At 39.0% G+C, this 15,203-nt stretch overlaps 1 protein-coding gene across 17 annotated transcripts in view; it reads left to right on the top strand.

Moving 5' to 3' along the window:
- Positions 1–15,203, top strand: part of Sox6 (SRY-box transcription factor 6) — a 551,747-nt gene that overhangs the window by 366,379 nt on the left and 170,165 nt on the right. For all 17 annotated transcript variants that reach the window (XM_075971960.1, XM_075971963.1, XM_075971969.1 and 14 more), the window contains 2 exons: positions 2,304–2,476; positions 5,226–5,294. In XM_075971960.1, the coding sequence (XP_075828075.1) occupies positions 2,304–2,476; positions 5,226–5,294 (242 nt within the window). The remainder of the gene's footprint in view (positions 1–2,303; positions 2,477–5,225; positions 5,295–15,203) is intronic.

Below are 15,203 nucleotides of genomic sequence, written 5' to 3'. Positions count from 1 at the left end.
ATAATCAGTGTCTCTCCATTTTTGTATCTCATTCTTGTCTTTTAATTTTGATTGTAGATACTCTTTTAGAACAGTCCTCCTTGCAGGGACACAGGGAGTTCTTCTTTATTAAGGATCTGAGTTGGTATTAAAAATCCGAAGGTGTTTCTTTTTTTATCTTTTTAAATTTATTTATTTATTAAAGATTTCTGCCTCCTCCCTGCCACCGCCTCCCATTTCCCTCCCCCTCCCCCAATCAAGTCCCCCTCCATTACCAGCTAGAAGAGCAATCAGGGTTCCCTGACCTGTGGGAAGTCCAAGGACCACCCACCTCCATCCAGGTCTAGTAAGGTGAGCATCCAAACTGCCTAGGCTCCCCCAAAGCCAGTACATGCAGTAAGATCAAAAACCCTTTGCCATTGTTCTTGAGTTCTCTGGAAACAACCTAGATGCCCTTCAATGGAAGAATGGATGAAGAAAGTATGGAATATATACATATTAGAGTACTACTCAGCAGTAAAAAACAAGGACTTCTTGAATAAAATACAAAATACAAATAGATGGAAATAGAAAACACTATCCTGAGTGAGGTAAGCCAGACCCAAAAAGAGGAACATGGGATATACTCACTCATATTTGGTTTCTAGCCATAAATAAAGGACATTGAGCCTATAATTTGTGATCCGAAGGTGTTTCTAACTGGGTTGCTCTTCTGCAGCCATCTGTCTTCCCCTGAAGGAATCACATGCCAACAAGGGCTCGCCAGTGTTCTCCGAAGACACCTTCTTCCTAGGGGCCACTCAGAAAGTAGAGACATACATAATTAAGATATTTTTAGCTTCTTCGATTGTTTCTTAGTAGGTATGGGTAGGGCTTCACAGGGCTGAAAGTCTCCCCTTCCACATTCACAAAAATCAGCACTCTTCAGCCCCTTTGACAGCTGCTGGATCTTCCTGAAAAGCTTTCAAAGCAAAGGTCTCCTCTTTATAATGAAACCGGTGAGGCTCCAACATAGTGGCTGTGATCCTTATCCTATGCTGCGGTAAAATGCTCTAATTTAGATTCACAAAAGGATCCTGTCCCCCTTACTTAGGAAAGCTGTGCAATTTGTCCATAAAAGACTGTGCAGTGCCATTAACGCATACCGTAAGTGCTCAGCATCTTTGCGTTCATTAAACTGCACATCCTTATGCATAACCTTTCCAGCCTCTGAGCTTGTTTTCTTCCTTCGACGAGTGACAAATGGCAAAAGGGCGAGGGGGGCCCCAAGAAACATTTTTGCCTTTGAGGACTAATGTGGAAACCTTAGCTTGATCCCTAGTCAAAAACAAACCCAACCCAAACAAACAAACAAACAACAAAACCTTAATACTTTCTTACCTAAAGCAGCTTTGATTCTCTTGAAAACTTATTCTATGGCCAAGAGAGTGACCCCCTACCTCTGTTCAGACAGACCATTTGACAATAGAAAGCCTTTGAGGACAGTGATGAGGAAGCTCCTTAGATACTGTTTAGTAAGCACCTGCTATATCCTTCCTCGCTATTGATACTGCGTCATTGAGGAGAGGGAAGTTATAGAACATTAAGATATTAAAGTTTTTGAATTTTAGTCATAATTATAGAACTTTGTTTTCTTTTTAAACGTGTTTGTTAGCACATATTAGTTACACATAGTAGGGTGGTTGTCACACCACTTTCACACGTGTGTGATGTATTTTGTTGATACTTGCCTCTCATTCCACTCTGCTGTCCCCTTCTGCTGGAGTTTATGGCCTTCCCCTTCTCAGCTAGTCTCCCCCACACCCGTGTTTTCTTGTCTTTTGTTGTTGTTGATTTTTTTTTCTAATTTGTTTTTGTTTGATTATTTTTTGGTAACCCAATGACTTTATTTAGGGCTACTTCCAGAACATGGGTAAAGGGTCATTTTCAGAACATGGGTAAAGGGTCATTTTCAGGAGTTGGGGCTCCTTATTCGTAGCTACACCACTGAAGAAAATCTCTCTCCCTCACACTCACCATCAAGTACCTATAGAACCTCAGATTTCTTGGTTTGCTCAAAAGATGGGTGTGTCATAAGAAGGAGTAGATGGGTAGATTGTTCTGCTTTGGTTTTGGTTTTAGAGGGGGAGGGAGAGTCTAGGTGACAATATGGTTCTAAGCATGGACAACACTAACTACATCACAGCACACATGCGCTCACAGTGACTCATAGTGACTGTCCCAGACCCTTGTCTAAGGGGTTCTCCTTCAAAACTCTGCTCTTCTTTCTCTGATTCCTTCAGACATTCCTCAAGCTTGTGAGATTTCTTCTCGTTTTCATTTAGGTACACCTGAGAGCCTAGCAGAGAAGGAACGCCAGCTCTCCACCATGATCACTCAGCTGATCAGCTTGCGGGAGCAGCTCCTGGCAGCGCACGATGAACAGAAAAAGCTGGCAGCCTCACAGATCGAGAAACAGCGGCAGCAAATGGACCTTGCTCGCCAACAACAAGAACAGGTGAGGCTGGCAAAAGGAGCCAGGGAGCTGGAGATGAGGTGGGGTGGGCGCCAAACTCCCCGAGCAATCACACTGATTGGTCTTTTTGTTGTAGGCTTCTTCAGAATATAAAACAAGGAAAATTTAAAAGAAGAAAAGGAAAAGAAAGAAGGGAGGAGGCAGGAAAAGAGGAGGGAGACTTCTAGAAATCAAGTCTTTAAGAAAACTGAGGGAAAATGCATCCGAGCTAAGGGAACATCCTAGCTAAGCAGACATGACTTTTGGAAAGTGTGTGACTTGAATTGCTTAGGTATAGGAATCTGCAGAGGTGCCCAGCTAATCCCAGTGCTGCCGCAGTTCTCTCCGGGCCTCACTTTCCTCTCTAGAAAAGAAGGAATTATCTTCTGGAGAAACGTGGGACTTTTTAGCTCACTTGCCCAGTGATTCCTCCCCAGCCCCATACAGCTCATTCCCGCCAGATATCCCTGTCTGGCTTATGCTTACTGTCCAAGGTAATTATGACTACTCTGTCCCTCCTCCATGAAGGTCGGATTGGTTTGGGTGGTGAGTTAGTCACTTTCTAGAGTGCAGATAAGTCACTGAAAGCAAATCAGTTCATGGCTCCTTAAAAGACATGATTGAGTCAGAAATGAGTATGAAGAAAAGGTATCAGAGTTTAAATGTATGTCTTTTAGAAAATGAACTACTTTTACAAATGATTTTCTTGTCTCCCAGAGTGCATTAATATAACAATGATCCTATAGCATAGTCTCTCATGCCCTAGATCAGACAGACCCAAATTAATGTGCAGTTTTTAGAAATCTGACATTATTACTGGAATTATCTTTTCAGTTAAATGTATTTTACAGGGATATATAGAGCAGTATATGCTCTGTTGATTTTAATGAGTTGTGACGTCTGGTATTTTATATGCTTGAGTATTTGCCCACATGTAGGAATATGGACTCAGCCCCTAATGGAAAATAACATAAAGGAACACTGTAAAAAATCAGAAGTTAGAATGTCATTTAGCCATCCAGAGATGACACAGTAATTAACTATTGACACTTGTGAATAAGCTAGCACAAATTAATCTTGACACATTTGCAGACGAGTGATATCTTACAGTGAACACTTTGTAATTATATTTCAAAATGAAAATTAAATGACACTTAAAACTAGGTTGTCATGCTCAATGAAGCGAGCATGTAGCTCAACCGATTGGCAAATAAAATTCCGAGTTTGAGCCACATGGTGCTTATGTACCATACTTCACTGTGTCAAACCCATGTGTGGAGAGTGGATGATGGTAATTGCGCTGTGGTGTTTCCGATGCATTTCTAGGCAGCACTTCATCATTTACGAGGGACCATCAATATTAGATGCCTGGTGGTGTTTCACCAGCTTGCTAAGAGGAAATAAATAGTCAAGGGTTCCAGTGTCCATATCTAGAGCTACAGAGTGAGTGGTCCGTTTCTGATTTGAGTGTTAGCAAGCCCATCCTAACCTGGTTAAATACTGTTTTTGTTGGACTGTAAGCTCTAGGGAAGAGAAATCCCAGTTCTCAAACTGGAGTCACTTAGAGGCCCCAGCATTATATTTCCAGTTTGAGGCAGCTGTTGTCAGACCATGGAGCAGCATCAGGAAGTCTCCCTCTGTGTTGTCACACGCTGGATGACATGCTTGGGTGTTTCCCGGGTTCTAGGTGAGGGAGTGTGACAGGAGGATGTATACAGGTGGGCACTGGAGCCATCCACACCTATTTTCACATCCAACACAGCTTGGTCTAGAATCCTGGCTTTTGGAAATAGGTAGGAGGAGGAACTCTTAACCACAAACACTGTGGAATTATGTCCTCCTGGGTGCTATGCTCTTGGGCTCTCCATGTCTCCTTGTTTCACAGTTCATGATCTGGAAGAATCCTGTTTAGAGCCTAAGTCTATGGTCAATTGTAAGGTGGGCAGTGAGTGGGCAGACAGGGAGCACCTGGTTAGTTAGGCAGCAAGCTCTGCTTTCTTATGGAAGTCTTTTGCCATCCTAAGGGGCAGATGTGATCTCCAGTAAGGTTTGAATTTCATGACTAGTATTTCTTTTTATAGACCAGATAACTTTTCCAGATGCTGAGTTTGGTTGCTGTGTAAGGCAAGGAACTATAATACCTGTATGCAAATCCTGTATAATAGAACAAGTGCATGCAAATCCTGTATAATAGAACAAGTGCATGCAAATCCTGTATAATAGAACATGTGCATCTCTGTCCTAAAAATGCTTTGTAGGTCAGAGAATGCCATCCAAAAAGCTATTTTTTTGTTTTATTGTTTACTATGTTTTTATGTCCCTTTGAGAATATTTGTTAGTGTACCATGTCAAATGACATAAGTAGACCGGTGGAACATTAGGAAGCCCATTGTTGCAGATTTTACTTTTCCCAGCAAGGCTAACCTCTGGACAAAAGCGGTCAGGGTTCTCCTGTTTTATTCTGGAAGGATCTAGTTTCCAAAGTTCTGTGGTTTCCAACCAGTCAATGTAAACTGAGGAGCTTGCTCTCAGTTAGAGCACAAGACTGTAGTTTGCACCTTTGGGTAAAGTAGGAGCACCTCATTGGCTCAGAATCTCCTTCTTTCCTCTCTGGTCGCACTGCCTCCATCCAAAGGGAGTCTTTCATATGGAGGAGCAGCAAAGCGTTTGTACAGTAGTAGGAGAGACGCGGGGGTAATGGCAAAGCTGCAAAGCATTTCATTTTAACCTAATGGAACTTTATTTCTGATAGATCGCAAGACAACAGCAGCAACTTCTCCAGCAGCAGCACAAGATTAATCTCCTGCAGCAACAGATCCAGGTCAGTGTGTTTTATTACCTCATCTGATTACCCAATGTGCTTCTCATTGAAAATGGAATTTAAGGTGTTGTAAATGCACGACTGTCTTATCAACAGTGCCAGTGTGTCTGTTATTCGAGGATGATGCGGTACACAGTTGTTGTCCAAGGGGACGACCAGGTGGTGGTCACAGCATTCTCTGGTATGGTATATGAGCAGAATACACTTACCCACCCTCCTCAGCCCTGCCTTCTTCCATTTGCCCTAATGCCACCAAGCTAAAACTTCCTGGTTTCCAAGGCAGCATACATACATAGATGGCTGTTTTCACTGCTAAAAGCCACTTTCTGCTTTGTGTTTTATTATGTAATAGGGTCACGGAGAGAAGATTACTTTTATTTCCTCATTAGGACTGGTTGGGTCAATTCTGAGAAGAATCTGGGAAAAGCCTGGTATTAATTTTTTTCTTAGCAAGTTCTAGCTGCACTGTCTTTGGATGCTAAGGTAAACAGACTGAGAAATGAACAGTGGCCTGTCTTCAAGGAATTTACAATCCAGACAGGAAAAAAAAAGGTTCTGAATAATTATAACCTATTTTGGAGAAGTCAAGTCATTATTTTTATTTATTTATTTTTCTAGTGGCAATATAAAAATGTGCAGTTCATTACAGGGTCTGCGAAGGGAAGGTGATGGCCTGATTTATGTTGTTCCTTTAGACACTTAATGATTAAATCAGCTAACAGCTCTTTCTTATAAGTAGGGAGAATGCCTTCTATTTCTGAATAAAAACCCAAGTGTGTGAATTGTAGAAAGTGCTAGAATAAGGCACTGGTTGTCTAGATTAACCTGCAGAACATTCATCCCAGAGCTATGCTTAGCCAACCATAGAATTCTTCTCTTGTCTTTGTATGTTCTAATCTGCTGGAATCTAGCCCACTACAGCTGAGCCAGTGTCTTCGGAGGCTTCTCAGCACCTTTATTGAGGCTGAGCACCTTTACTAAGTGCCTTCTTTCACTCCCAAAGCACCAGTGACATAAACTCATAGTTCCTCTAATGTTCTACTGTATTGATGAATGCCAGTGATTTTAACTTAGATCTTTCCTTCATTTTATTAATCATTCTTAGTGTTCTGGGCACGATGACTACACTGAAAATTCCAACAGTGTCTGAAGAGGTACCTCTCTTCAATTTAGCTTTTTGTTTGGGCAACTTTACTTTGAGGATTTAGCTGGAATGTGTTGTCTGGTTTTGTCCCAATTCTGTATTCTATATTAAAATCCACATTTCAAAATCAAGATAGAATGTCTTTTGCATTTTGATGGTCAGGCTTCACAATTAAATCTGGGAATAATTTCTCATCTCTTTCATGCCTCATGCTGAGGTCCTTAATTACATGGCTATCCAGGTGTCCCCTTGTCTACACTTGTTAAAGTTTCCAGTGAATTTCCTACTCCTGGGGTTAAGGTTTTTAGTCTGTGGTTTCTTACATGTTTCTCTAGCTTTCTCCAAGAACTCAGGGGTGTTAAGTAACATGATAAGTTAGTTCCCTTTCTAGACTCTCCTATAAGGGTATGTATTTATGTATTTCTAATATATTCTGCTTTTTCATCCAATGTTATTTATGCAACTGACAGTCTTGATTGGCATCTTTCCATGCTCCTGAAAATATCAGATGAATAGCTGTCAGTTAGTAGTATTTTTATGAAAATAGTATAGTTATTAACTACATATGGTTTCATTGTTGTAACATGAAATTGATGTGTTTTCAGTAAATATGGGACACAATCTTAAAATATTAATCTGAATATTCACTTTAAGAAAATAGAGATCCCATAGCCCAGCTGGTAAAATGCTTGGCATGCAACATAAAGACCCAAGTTTCATTCTCAGAACCCTACTTAGAATCCCAGCACTGGGGAAACGGAGACAGGTGTACTCCTAGGATTTGCTGGCTAACCAGATATAGCCTCAGTGGTGTAAGCTCTAGGCCAATGAGAGACACTATCTTAATAAAATAAAATGGACAGCGCACAAGAAATAGCATGCAAGGTTGACTGTTAGCCTCCACAGGCATGCAATACATGTATGTGGACGCTTCCACATATGTATCCACTCAAACATACATGTGCGCGTGCACACACACACATCACACACACATACACACAAAGAGAATATAAACTGTTTTCTAATAGATTTTTAATTATCTAATTTTGACACAACTTTACTTATTTAAATTTTAAAAAATCTAATCAGCAATTGAACTCAGAAATCAAGTTATAAAATAGCTAAGATACACAACGTCAGTGTTAGACTCGTTTTAGGGATCTAGATTTCTTTCTAACAAGAATCCGTGCTTTTCAAAACAAGAGAACAGTAAGGCTTATGTTTACTGTTCCTTCTGTCCTGGGCTCCTGCTACATGACCTATCTTGTCAGCACTTATCTTATCAGCGGGAGACCATTCTAAGAATATTTCAAATGCTGAAAACACTCCTTGCACAAAACATATTTATCTCTGACACTTACAAAGCAAGTTTTGATATTCAACCTTTCAGCTAGTTCTTTGGGAGAGAACATGAGTTAGTTGTATTTTTAAAGATAGTTTCTCACCAGCCATAGACACAATCTTATTTATAAGATTACAGTTGGGTTAATTTTAATGTACTTTTGGAGGGAAAATGTGAGATTAAAAGCTACTTCAATAATACTTTTTAAAAAAAATCACACAAAGGAAAATATGTTTCCATCTTAAACAGAACTAACCAGATGATTAAAAATTAAATCTAGCCCTTTAATGTTTTCTTTTTCTGAGACAGAGTCTCACTATGTAGACCAGGCTGGCCTAGAATTTAGAGAGATCAACAGTTCTGCCTCCCTAGCTCTGTGATTTAAGACCAGCTTAACTGCTTTTTGTAAAGTTCCCAATGACTCCAAAGGCAATTTGAAAGCTTTAACACTTTTAACCTTCTACAATCTTAGTCTTAAAACCTGTTAGCCCACATGTTCAGCAAGAATTGCCCTCATAATCAGATGTAGGTATTAAGTTGCTATATTCAAGACATTATTCTAATTTAGTATGCTAATTTGTTTTTCAATTGGCAAGCTTTAGCATAAAGGGAAAAGTGTCTAAACTCTCTTAACAACTGCATACAAACACATCTGGACCTGTTTTAAGAGCAACAAATGAAAACTTCAATGATTTACCAAAAATGAAAACCATGGTCTTTCATTAGAATTAGGAAAAGACATTATTGAGATGGTATTATAAAAGTTCCATGAGAATTTTCTTTGTAATCATTCAGAACCTATATGTGCAATTGAGATAATTTTTCCTTTATGTTTTTCTTCTTTGTGCATATATATATATATATATATATATTTATATATATATATATCCACACACATACATATATATCATAATTTTTCTTGGTGGATCCTAACTATACTTTTTAAAAGATTCTTCTAAGACTGTGTAAATAGAGTTAAAAATATAATAAATGATTTTGTGAACTTTTAAAATAGTTTTCTTGATCTAATGTTTACCATTAAAAAAATCAGGATAATAACTTAAATGATAATTAACACAGTTTAATGTTAACAGATGCTGTTGCCTGGTGAACTCAAATCCACTGGTGTCTACGGGGGAGCTGGTGACCCCTCGAAGTTGTTACATACTAGTGGATCTCCTCAATGGAACCCAGGAAAAGTCAGGCATGATTTATATTCCCAGAACAGCATGACCATAAAATGTAAAGCTAAGAGCTCATGGAATGTGGGTCTTCCTACTTGCCAATGTTGCTTCTTAATGCTGTACTTCCAAAGAAAGATACTGGCTTCAGTCATTTCAACCCACCTTCCCTAAGAGCTGCACTGTGGTACCTCAGCCAGTGTTCTGAAGCACTTTATTCTTGTATTATGTGAACTGACATACAAAACCCACTTTTGATGTATCGAACTGTTGTTATAGTGTTTTAATCAGTTAGTCAAGGGAAGGCTTTATTAGGTTATAAATCCAGATACCTTGATTTCCTTATGCATTTCTTCATCTAGTCTCATTTGGCCATATCTTGGGTTTGAATCAGAGAAGTCTTTCTTCATGGATACAATATCCTATACTGAGGCACCTGCACCCTGTCATTAGGATTACATTTAACGATGGCATCTCATGCTGCAATTTCATCTTTACAAGAGAGTCCAGCTCATTAAAATAACTTTGTGAAAAAAAATCCTTACATTTCCCGAGATGTATGGAGTTACCCAATTATCAAAGTCTTTTCAGACTAGGGTATAGAGTCAATCAAGTGGTCTGACTTCAAGACTGACTAAAGAATAGTCTCCTATGGATGAACTGACTGCTGGGGGTTTCCTAGGCACTTGACTTTCTGGACAGCAGGAGCTGATGTCAGTTCATGCAACGTATCTTCTTGAGTAAAACTGGGAAACTTGGAATCATTATCTCTCTATTTTATGATAAATATCCAAATGATTGCCCCCATCCATCATTTCAGATACATGTTAGGTTATAGGTTATAGAGAACCAGAAACAAGCGCCATGCTGTTTTTTTCCAGAGACTTTGTTATGCTGGAAGCTTCTCTTTTAACTGCTGTAGGACCCAAACTGTTTTTCAGATATATTCCAAGAAAGATTATTCTTTTATTAGGAGCACATGAATATTTAGTATTTTCATATCTATTATTTTCTAGTTTAGTTATTCCTACATGTTGTCGTTGTATTTCATGTGCATATTACTTGTGTGGTAGAGCACCAGTAAATGTGTGTTCTCCCTTCCCTGTGAGTTAATCAGAGATATACAAATACTCTAAGCAAGAACATGATTATCTTAAGCAATCAAACGTGGTGGTTTGAGGCAGCCTCTGGCTTTGAGCTAAACTTTGCCTGTGGCTCCCTTCAGCATGATTAACTGCAGACATTTCAGGTATCTGCTGAGCAGGATAAAGGACTACCTTTGTATGTGAAGTAGTTGTCTAGAGATCAGAAATAATTGCTTTGTACATTAGCCTTCATGGCCTGCTTGACCTGGTTAATTAATTTTTTGCTAGCATAAAATAATAGATATATATTTAAGGATATGCTTCATCGTTAAGTATCTAATTGACCTCTAATTTTAAGAGCTGGGCCTTCCATTTATTGTCTCTCCAAGATGGCTAGAGCAGAGCACAGTCGAGAGCTGGCTTCCACTCTCAGGCCAGCTTAGGCTTGCATCTCTTTTCTAACTGCATTTAGGGTTGAGAAGCAGAAGGCAATTACAGGGCTCCTGTTTGGGCTCTAGCAAACAGTCTGGTTCTGTGTGGTATCGATCGGTAATGGATCTCCTTCCAAAAGCCTCGGAAAGAAGCAAATAAATCCATCGAAAGCAATTTGATACTTCTATTGGCATTGTACATGTGTCTGGTAGTCTCTTGCCATTGCAATGAAATAAACAAAGCTTAGAAGTCTAGGATTAGCCCCCAGCTTCAGCAAGCCCTTAAAATATCTTGTAATTCTATCTTCAATCATGAATTAGCCAAGAAAAACAGACCCTCTCTCCTCTCTCTTTCTCTGCTGTGTGCTGTTTTCAGTTGCCTACAGGCAAGCTGTGGTGATCTTCTTTGGAAGTTTAAAACCAAGATAAAAATGCAAATCTAATTATTTCTTTTCTGTAATATAATTAACTTTTAAAGTAATGATAGATGCTCTATAGCCTGCTTGAAACATTTTAATAATGAAGTTTCTAGATTATAAAGAATAGGTAAAGCTGCTGTAATTTATGAATTGCAAGGACCATAAAAGCTAAAATGACAAAGTCTTAAAGTGGTTTAAAACTATACATTAATCACTCTAGATTGTTTAGTTTTGAATGGGTCTAGAAATATGAAGAGCATAGACAAGTTCCTATGAGATGCTCTGCAGACTTAATCCACTAGCTACTTACTTTCCAAATGTGGCCTGTGCAAAGCTGCTAGGCAGGCGAGAACTGAAGGTTCTAAGTCTGGTTTTTCCTGTGTGTGTTCCTCCCCTCCTTTACCCTGTCTAGTCTACACATTCCTATCTCATCAGACCTATTCACCTCTCAGATCCTAGATCCCCAGCTTCCCAAATCAGAGATTCTGCAAATTCATGGAAGCCAGAGGCTTTGCTTCTTACTTCATATTAAAGTGCTAGAAAGTCTCCTCACCTCCTAGGTGGGCAAGATGATTCTGGTGGTTATCAGCAGGTGACATCACACAATCACACAACGCTGACTTGGTCTTATAAGAAGAAGGTCACTTTCTTCTGTTTGTTTCTTGGTCCTCTTTACACTGAGTGTGTAGTTTTGTATAAGTCTTGAGTTAATCTCATCCTCCTCCTTTGTGTGTGTGTGTATGAGAGAGAGAGAGAGAGAGAGAGAGAGAGAGAGAGAGAGAGAGACATAGGGGTATATGACCATAATGGAATAACATAAGTATATATATATATATATTCTTTTCTTTATTGTCTTTTTTGGGGATGAAGTCTCACTGCATAGCCCATACTGGCCTTGTACTGGCAGTGATTTTTCTGCCTCGGCTTCAGAGTGCTACCATTAAGAACAGGGGCCACCACATATCCCCTCTGATTATTTGCTTATTTATTTCCTTCTAGAATATTTTTTAAAAAACACATACTTTATTGAATCTGAGCACTCAGTCCTTGATAGTCAATACTTTGACCAGTTATGAGAGATTGCCCATTGTAAAAATAAGTTTCTCTGACCAAAGTTGAGAGCAGCAAAAATATATGAATATAAATAAATACTTAGAAGGCAGTTTGACAGAATGGCCATTTAACAAAACAATGCTAAGTTCCCTCACTAGGTTCAATGACCTTCTTTGTCAAGGACTTTTGACCTGGTTTATAATAAGAGCCTCAAAATCAATCAGATAGAAGTTTATTACTCCATAATAATCATGCCACTATTTTACATATTGCCTAGAATGTTGGTATTGTTGCATGCAAGGTCCAGTACTGGGTTGACCATCGGTAGCTTTTCCAGGAGCCCTCTGGCACGGTGGAAGCTAGCCAGCAGGGACAGAGTTTCCTGCTTAGTTCAATAGAGATTACATGTTAGTGGTTCTTAATCTTGTTTGCACTTTGTCATTACATGGAAGACTTCTAAAAGTACTGACATCTCATGCCCATGTCAAATACTTTGATTTAATTATTCAGTTAGGGTACAGTCACAGCATGGGCAAGGCTAAAAGTTCTTTGTGTATAATTATAATAAAAATTGAGAAGTGTTGACCTGTACATGGTAATATGGATTACACACTTAAATGTGAATTCTAAGTTGCTTAAATTTGCTTTCTCTATCCAACTATCCAGCCATTCGTTCACCCTCCCACTCACCCACCCATCATCCACCCATCTATCAATCTATCTGTCCATCCAAAAGTGTAGAGGATTGGGACATAGATTAAAAACTAAATGAGTAGTTAAAATATACTTTTATCTTTGGTCACAGACACTTAGCTTCCTAGCAACCTTAAACAGACTGTGTATAAAGTAAATAACTGTAGCTAGTTTTTCTAGTAGTTTGACTTTTAATTTTTGTAGCAGTATATAAGGAACACAAGAAAATGATGGTGTTAGATGTATGGTTTTAGGAGACAGTTCATTTAAAAATCAGATATGGTCTATAAAAAGGGACAAAAACCATTTAGTGATATTTCAGAGACTACCTGGCTTATTTTTTGTATTGTTCTAAACAGATTTTTTTTTAACCAGCAACATGAACTAATCCTCACTCTGACGTATACTTTATGGGATGGATAGATGGCTTAGCAGGTAACAGTGCTTGCTCAACAAGCATAAGATCTGAGATCAAATCCCAGCATCTACATTATAAGCTGGATGTGGACATGCTCATGCCTGAAACCTAGCTTTGTAAGTGGTGGAGACAGGAAGATTTTTGGGACTTGCTGGTCACCAGCTAAACTCCAAATTCACTGAGATGCCCTGTCTCAAGGGAGTAGGGTGCAGAGAGATAGAGCAGGACACTCTGTCCTGCTGTGATATATTTATATATGCAACTGCATACCACATATGCGTGTATATCACACATACTACATTTACATATGTGCTCATTCAAAATTCTGTTTATTTAATTAGTTAATTAATTTTGAGGTGGGGTCTCATGTAACTCAGGCTACCCTAGAACTCCCAATATAACTGAGGATGACAATGATGTTCTTGTTTTCATCTCCTGAGTGCTGGGATTGCAGGCATGAGTCACCAGGCCTTGTTTATTTGATGTTGGGGATCAACCCAGGGCTTTGTTTATGCTAGGTAAGAACTTTACCAACTCTGCTACATCCTCAGCTCATTACCTGTTGTTTTCTTAAAGTGTTTAAAATTATAAAATTGACTACACTTTAACATCCATGACAAATGCAGAAGTCTAGGGACATTTAAATCTACATTCCTGCCCACAAAACAACCAATCTGGATTCAGGCATGCTATATTAGAACACGGGCATCTGGTACAGGTTTTGGAGATGAATGAGTCAGGATGCAGGTTCCAATCCAGCCAAATATTAGGTTTGTAGTCTGTTTTACTGTTTATTAGCTGAGAGACGTTACTTTAGATCCATAGGCCTGCGTTTCCTAATCCCTAGAAATGGATGATTATGGTACCTTACAGTAGTTTTGAGGTTAGAGAAAACTGTAAAAGACCCTAAGGAAGCCCATGCCCAGTATCTGTGTCCATGCTATCATTAGTGGTGCTCCTGGATGATGGGTGCAGGGATACTTTCAGTGCTCCTAGAGGAGGAGCCGGTATGGGCATATTCTGTGTAGATACACACATGTGCATTCAGAACCTACAAATTAGTAATGTGAATATAAGATAATCATTATGTAACATTGTAATTAATTATTATCTTCATATTGACTTGAGGCAAAGAAAGAACAACTACTTCCTCTGGTTGCCAAATGAGAGCTGTTTCCATTGTCACGGAGTAAGGCTTATCAGGCTTGCAGAAATGGTCAACTGAGAATTAGCGCTGCCTGGAGATGATCAAGAGGGAGCAGGGTATTTTATTCTGGAAAAACAGGGTCCGATTCTTAGCTCTCACACTAAAACAGGCCTTGTTATCAGATCGATAGTGCTTGAGAAATTAGGATAGTAAATGAACCTTTCCAATTTATTTTATAGCTTTTTAAACACAGATGAAGTTGTGCAGTATGGCTACCAGACACGGAAGACCTTGTCTAACATAAAGTTGTTGATATAAATCTTACATGTGCCATCTCCCATAAGTCAAGTCCTTGCCTGGCTTCTGTGAGTTATATCTACACTTAGAATTTAAGAAGTTAAACAATATGCATACCAGGCTTGAGAGAGGGGAATAAAAATTGATATACTGTGTGGGACTTGATGGAGCACAAGGGAATACCCTCTGAGTTCTGAGGGATGTCCTGACGTAACCATTTTTAATTCATAAATAGTAATTCCCACTCTAAGTTATCAGGGCCAGAGTCCAATATTTTTACCTATTCAAAAATAAAAGAAAATAAATTATGTAAAACCAGTAATATCTCTTGCCAGATCCTATGTTTATTTCATCCACCACCCAGTCCATTAAGAATGTAAAGTTGGATCCTTCAAGGAGGAAATTTCAGTATTTCCCAGATCAGAATGAGACTAGAGTCCATCCTCAGTCAAGTGCAGACTTGACTGTTGTCACCTGTGTATTTAAGTGAACGCATTTTCTCTTAGAATGTCTTGCCAGCAGTAGCTGAGATTAGTATGGTGCCAGGCTCTCCACTGGGCTACTTGACTGCTGTTGGGACAGACTGATGGGAAGCAGGCTAGGCCCATTGTGTGCTAGAATCGTCTCATCCATTGACTCTTCTTTTTAATATAAACATTAAGTATATTTATTGATATATCATCTTTATATATAATATAT

This window comes from Microtus pennsylvanicus, chromosome 5, assembly GCF_037038515.1.
Source record: "Microtus pennsylvanicus isolate mMicPen1 chromosome 5, mMicPen1.hap1, whole genome shotgun sequence".
In the NCBI taxonomy this organism is placed as follows: Eukaryota; Metazoa; Chordata; class Mammalia; order Rodentia; family Cricetidae; genus Microtus; species Microtus pennsylvanicus.
This window is presented reverse-complemented; position numbering and strand designations above follow the sequence as displayed.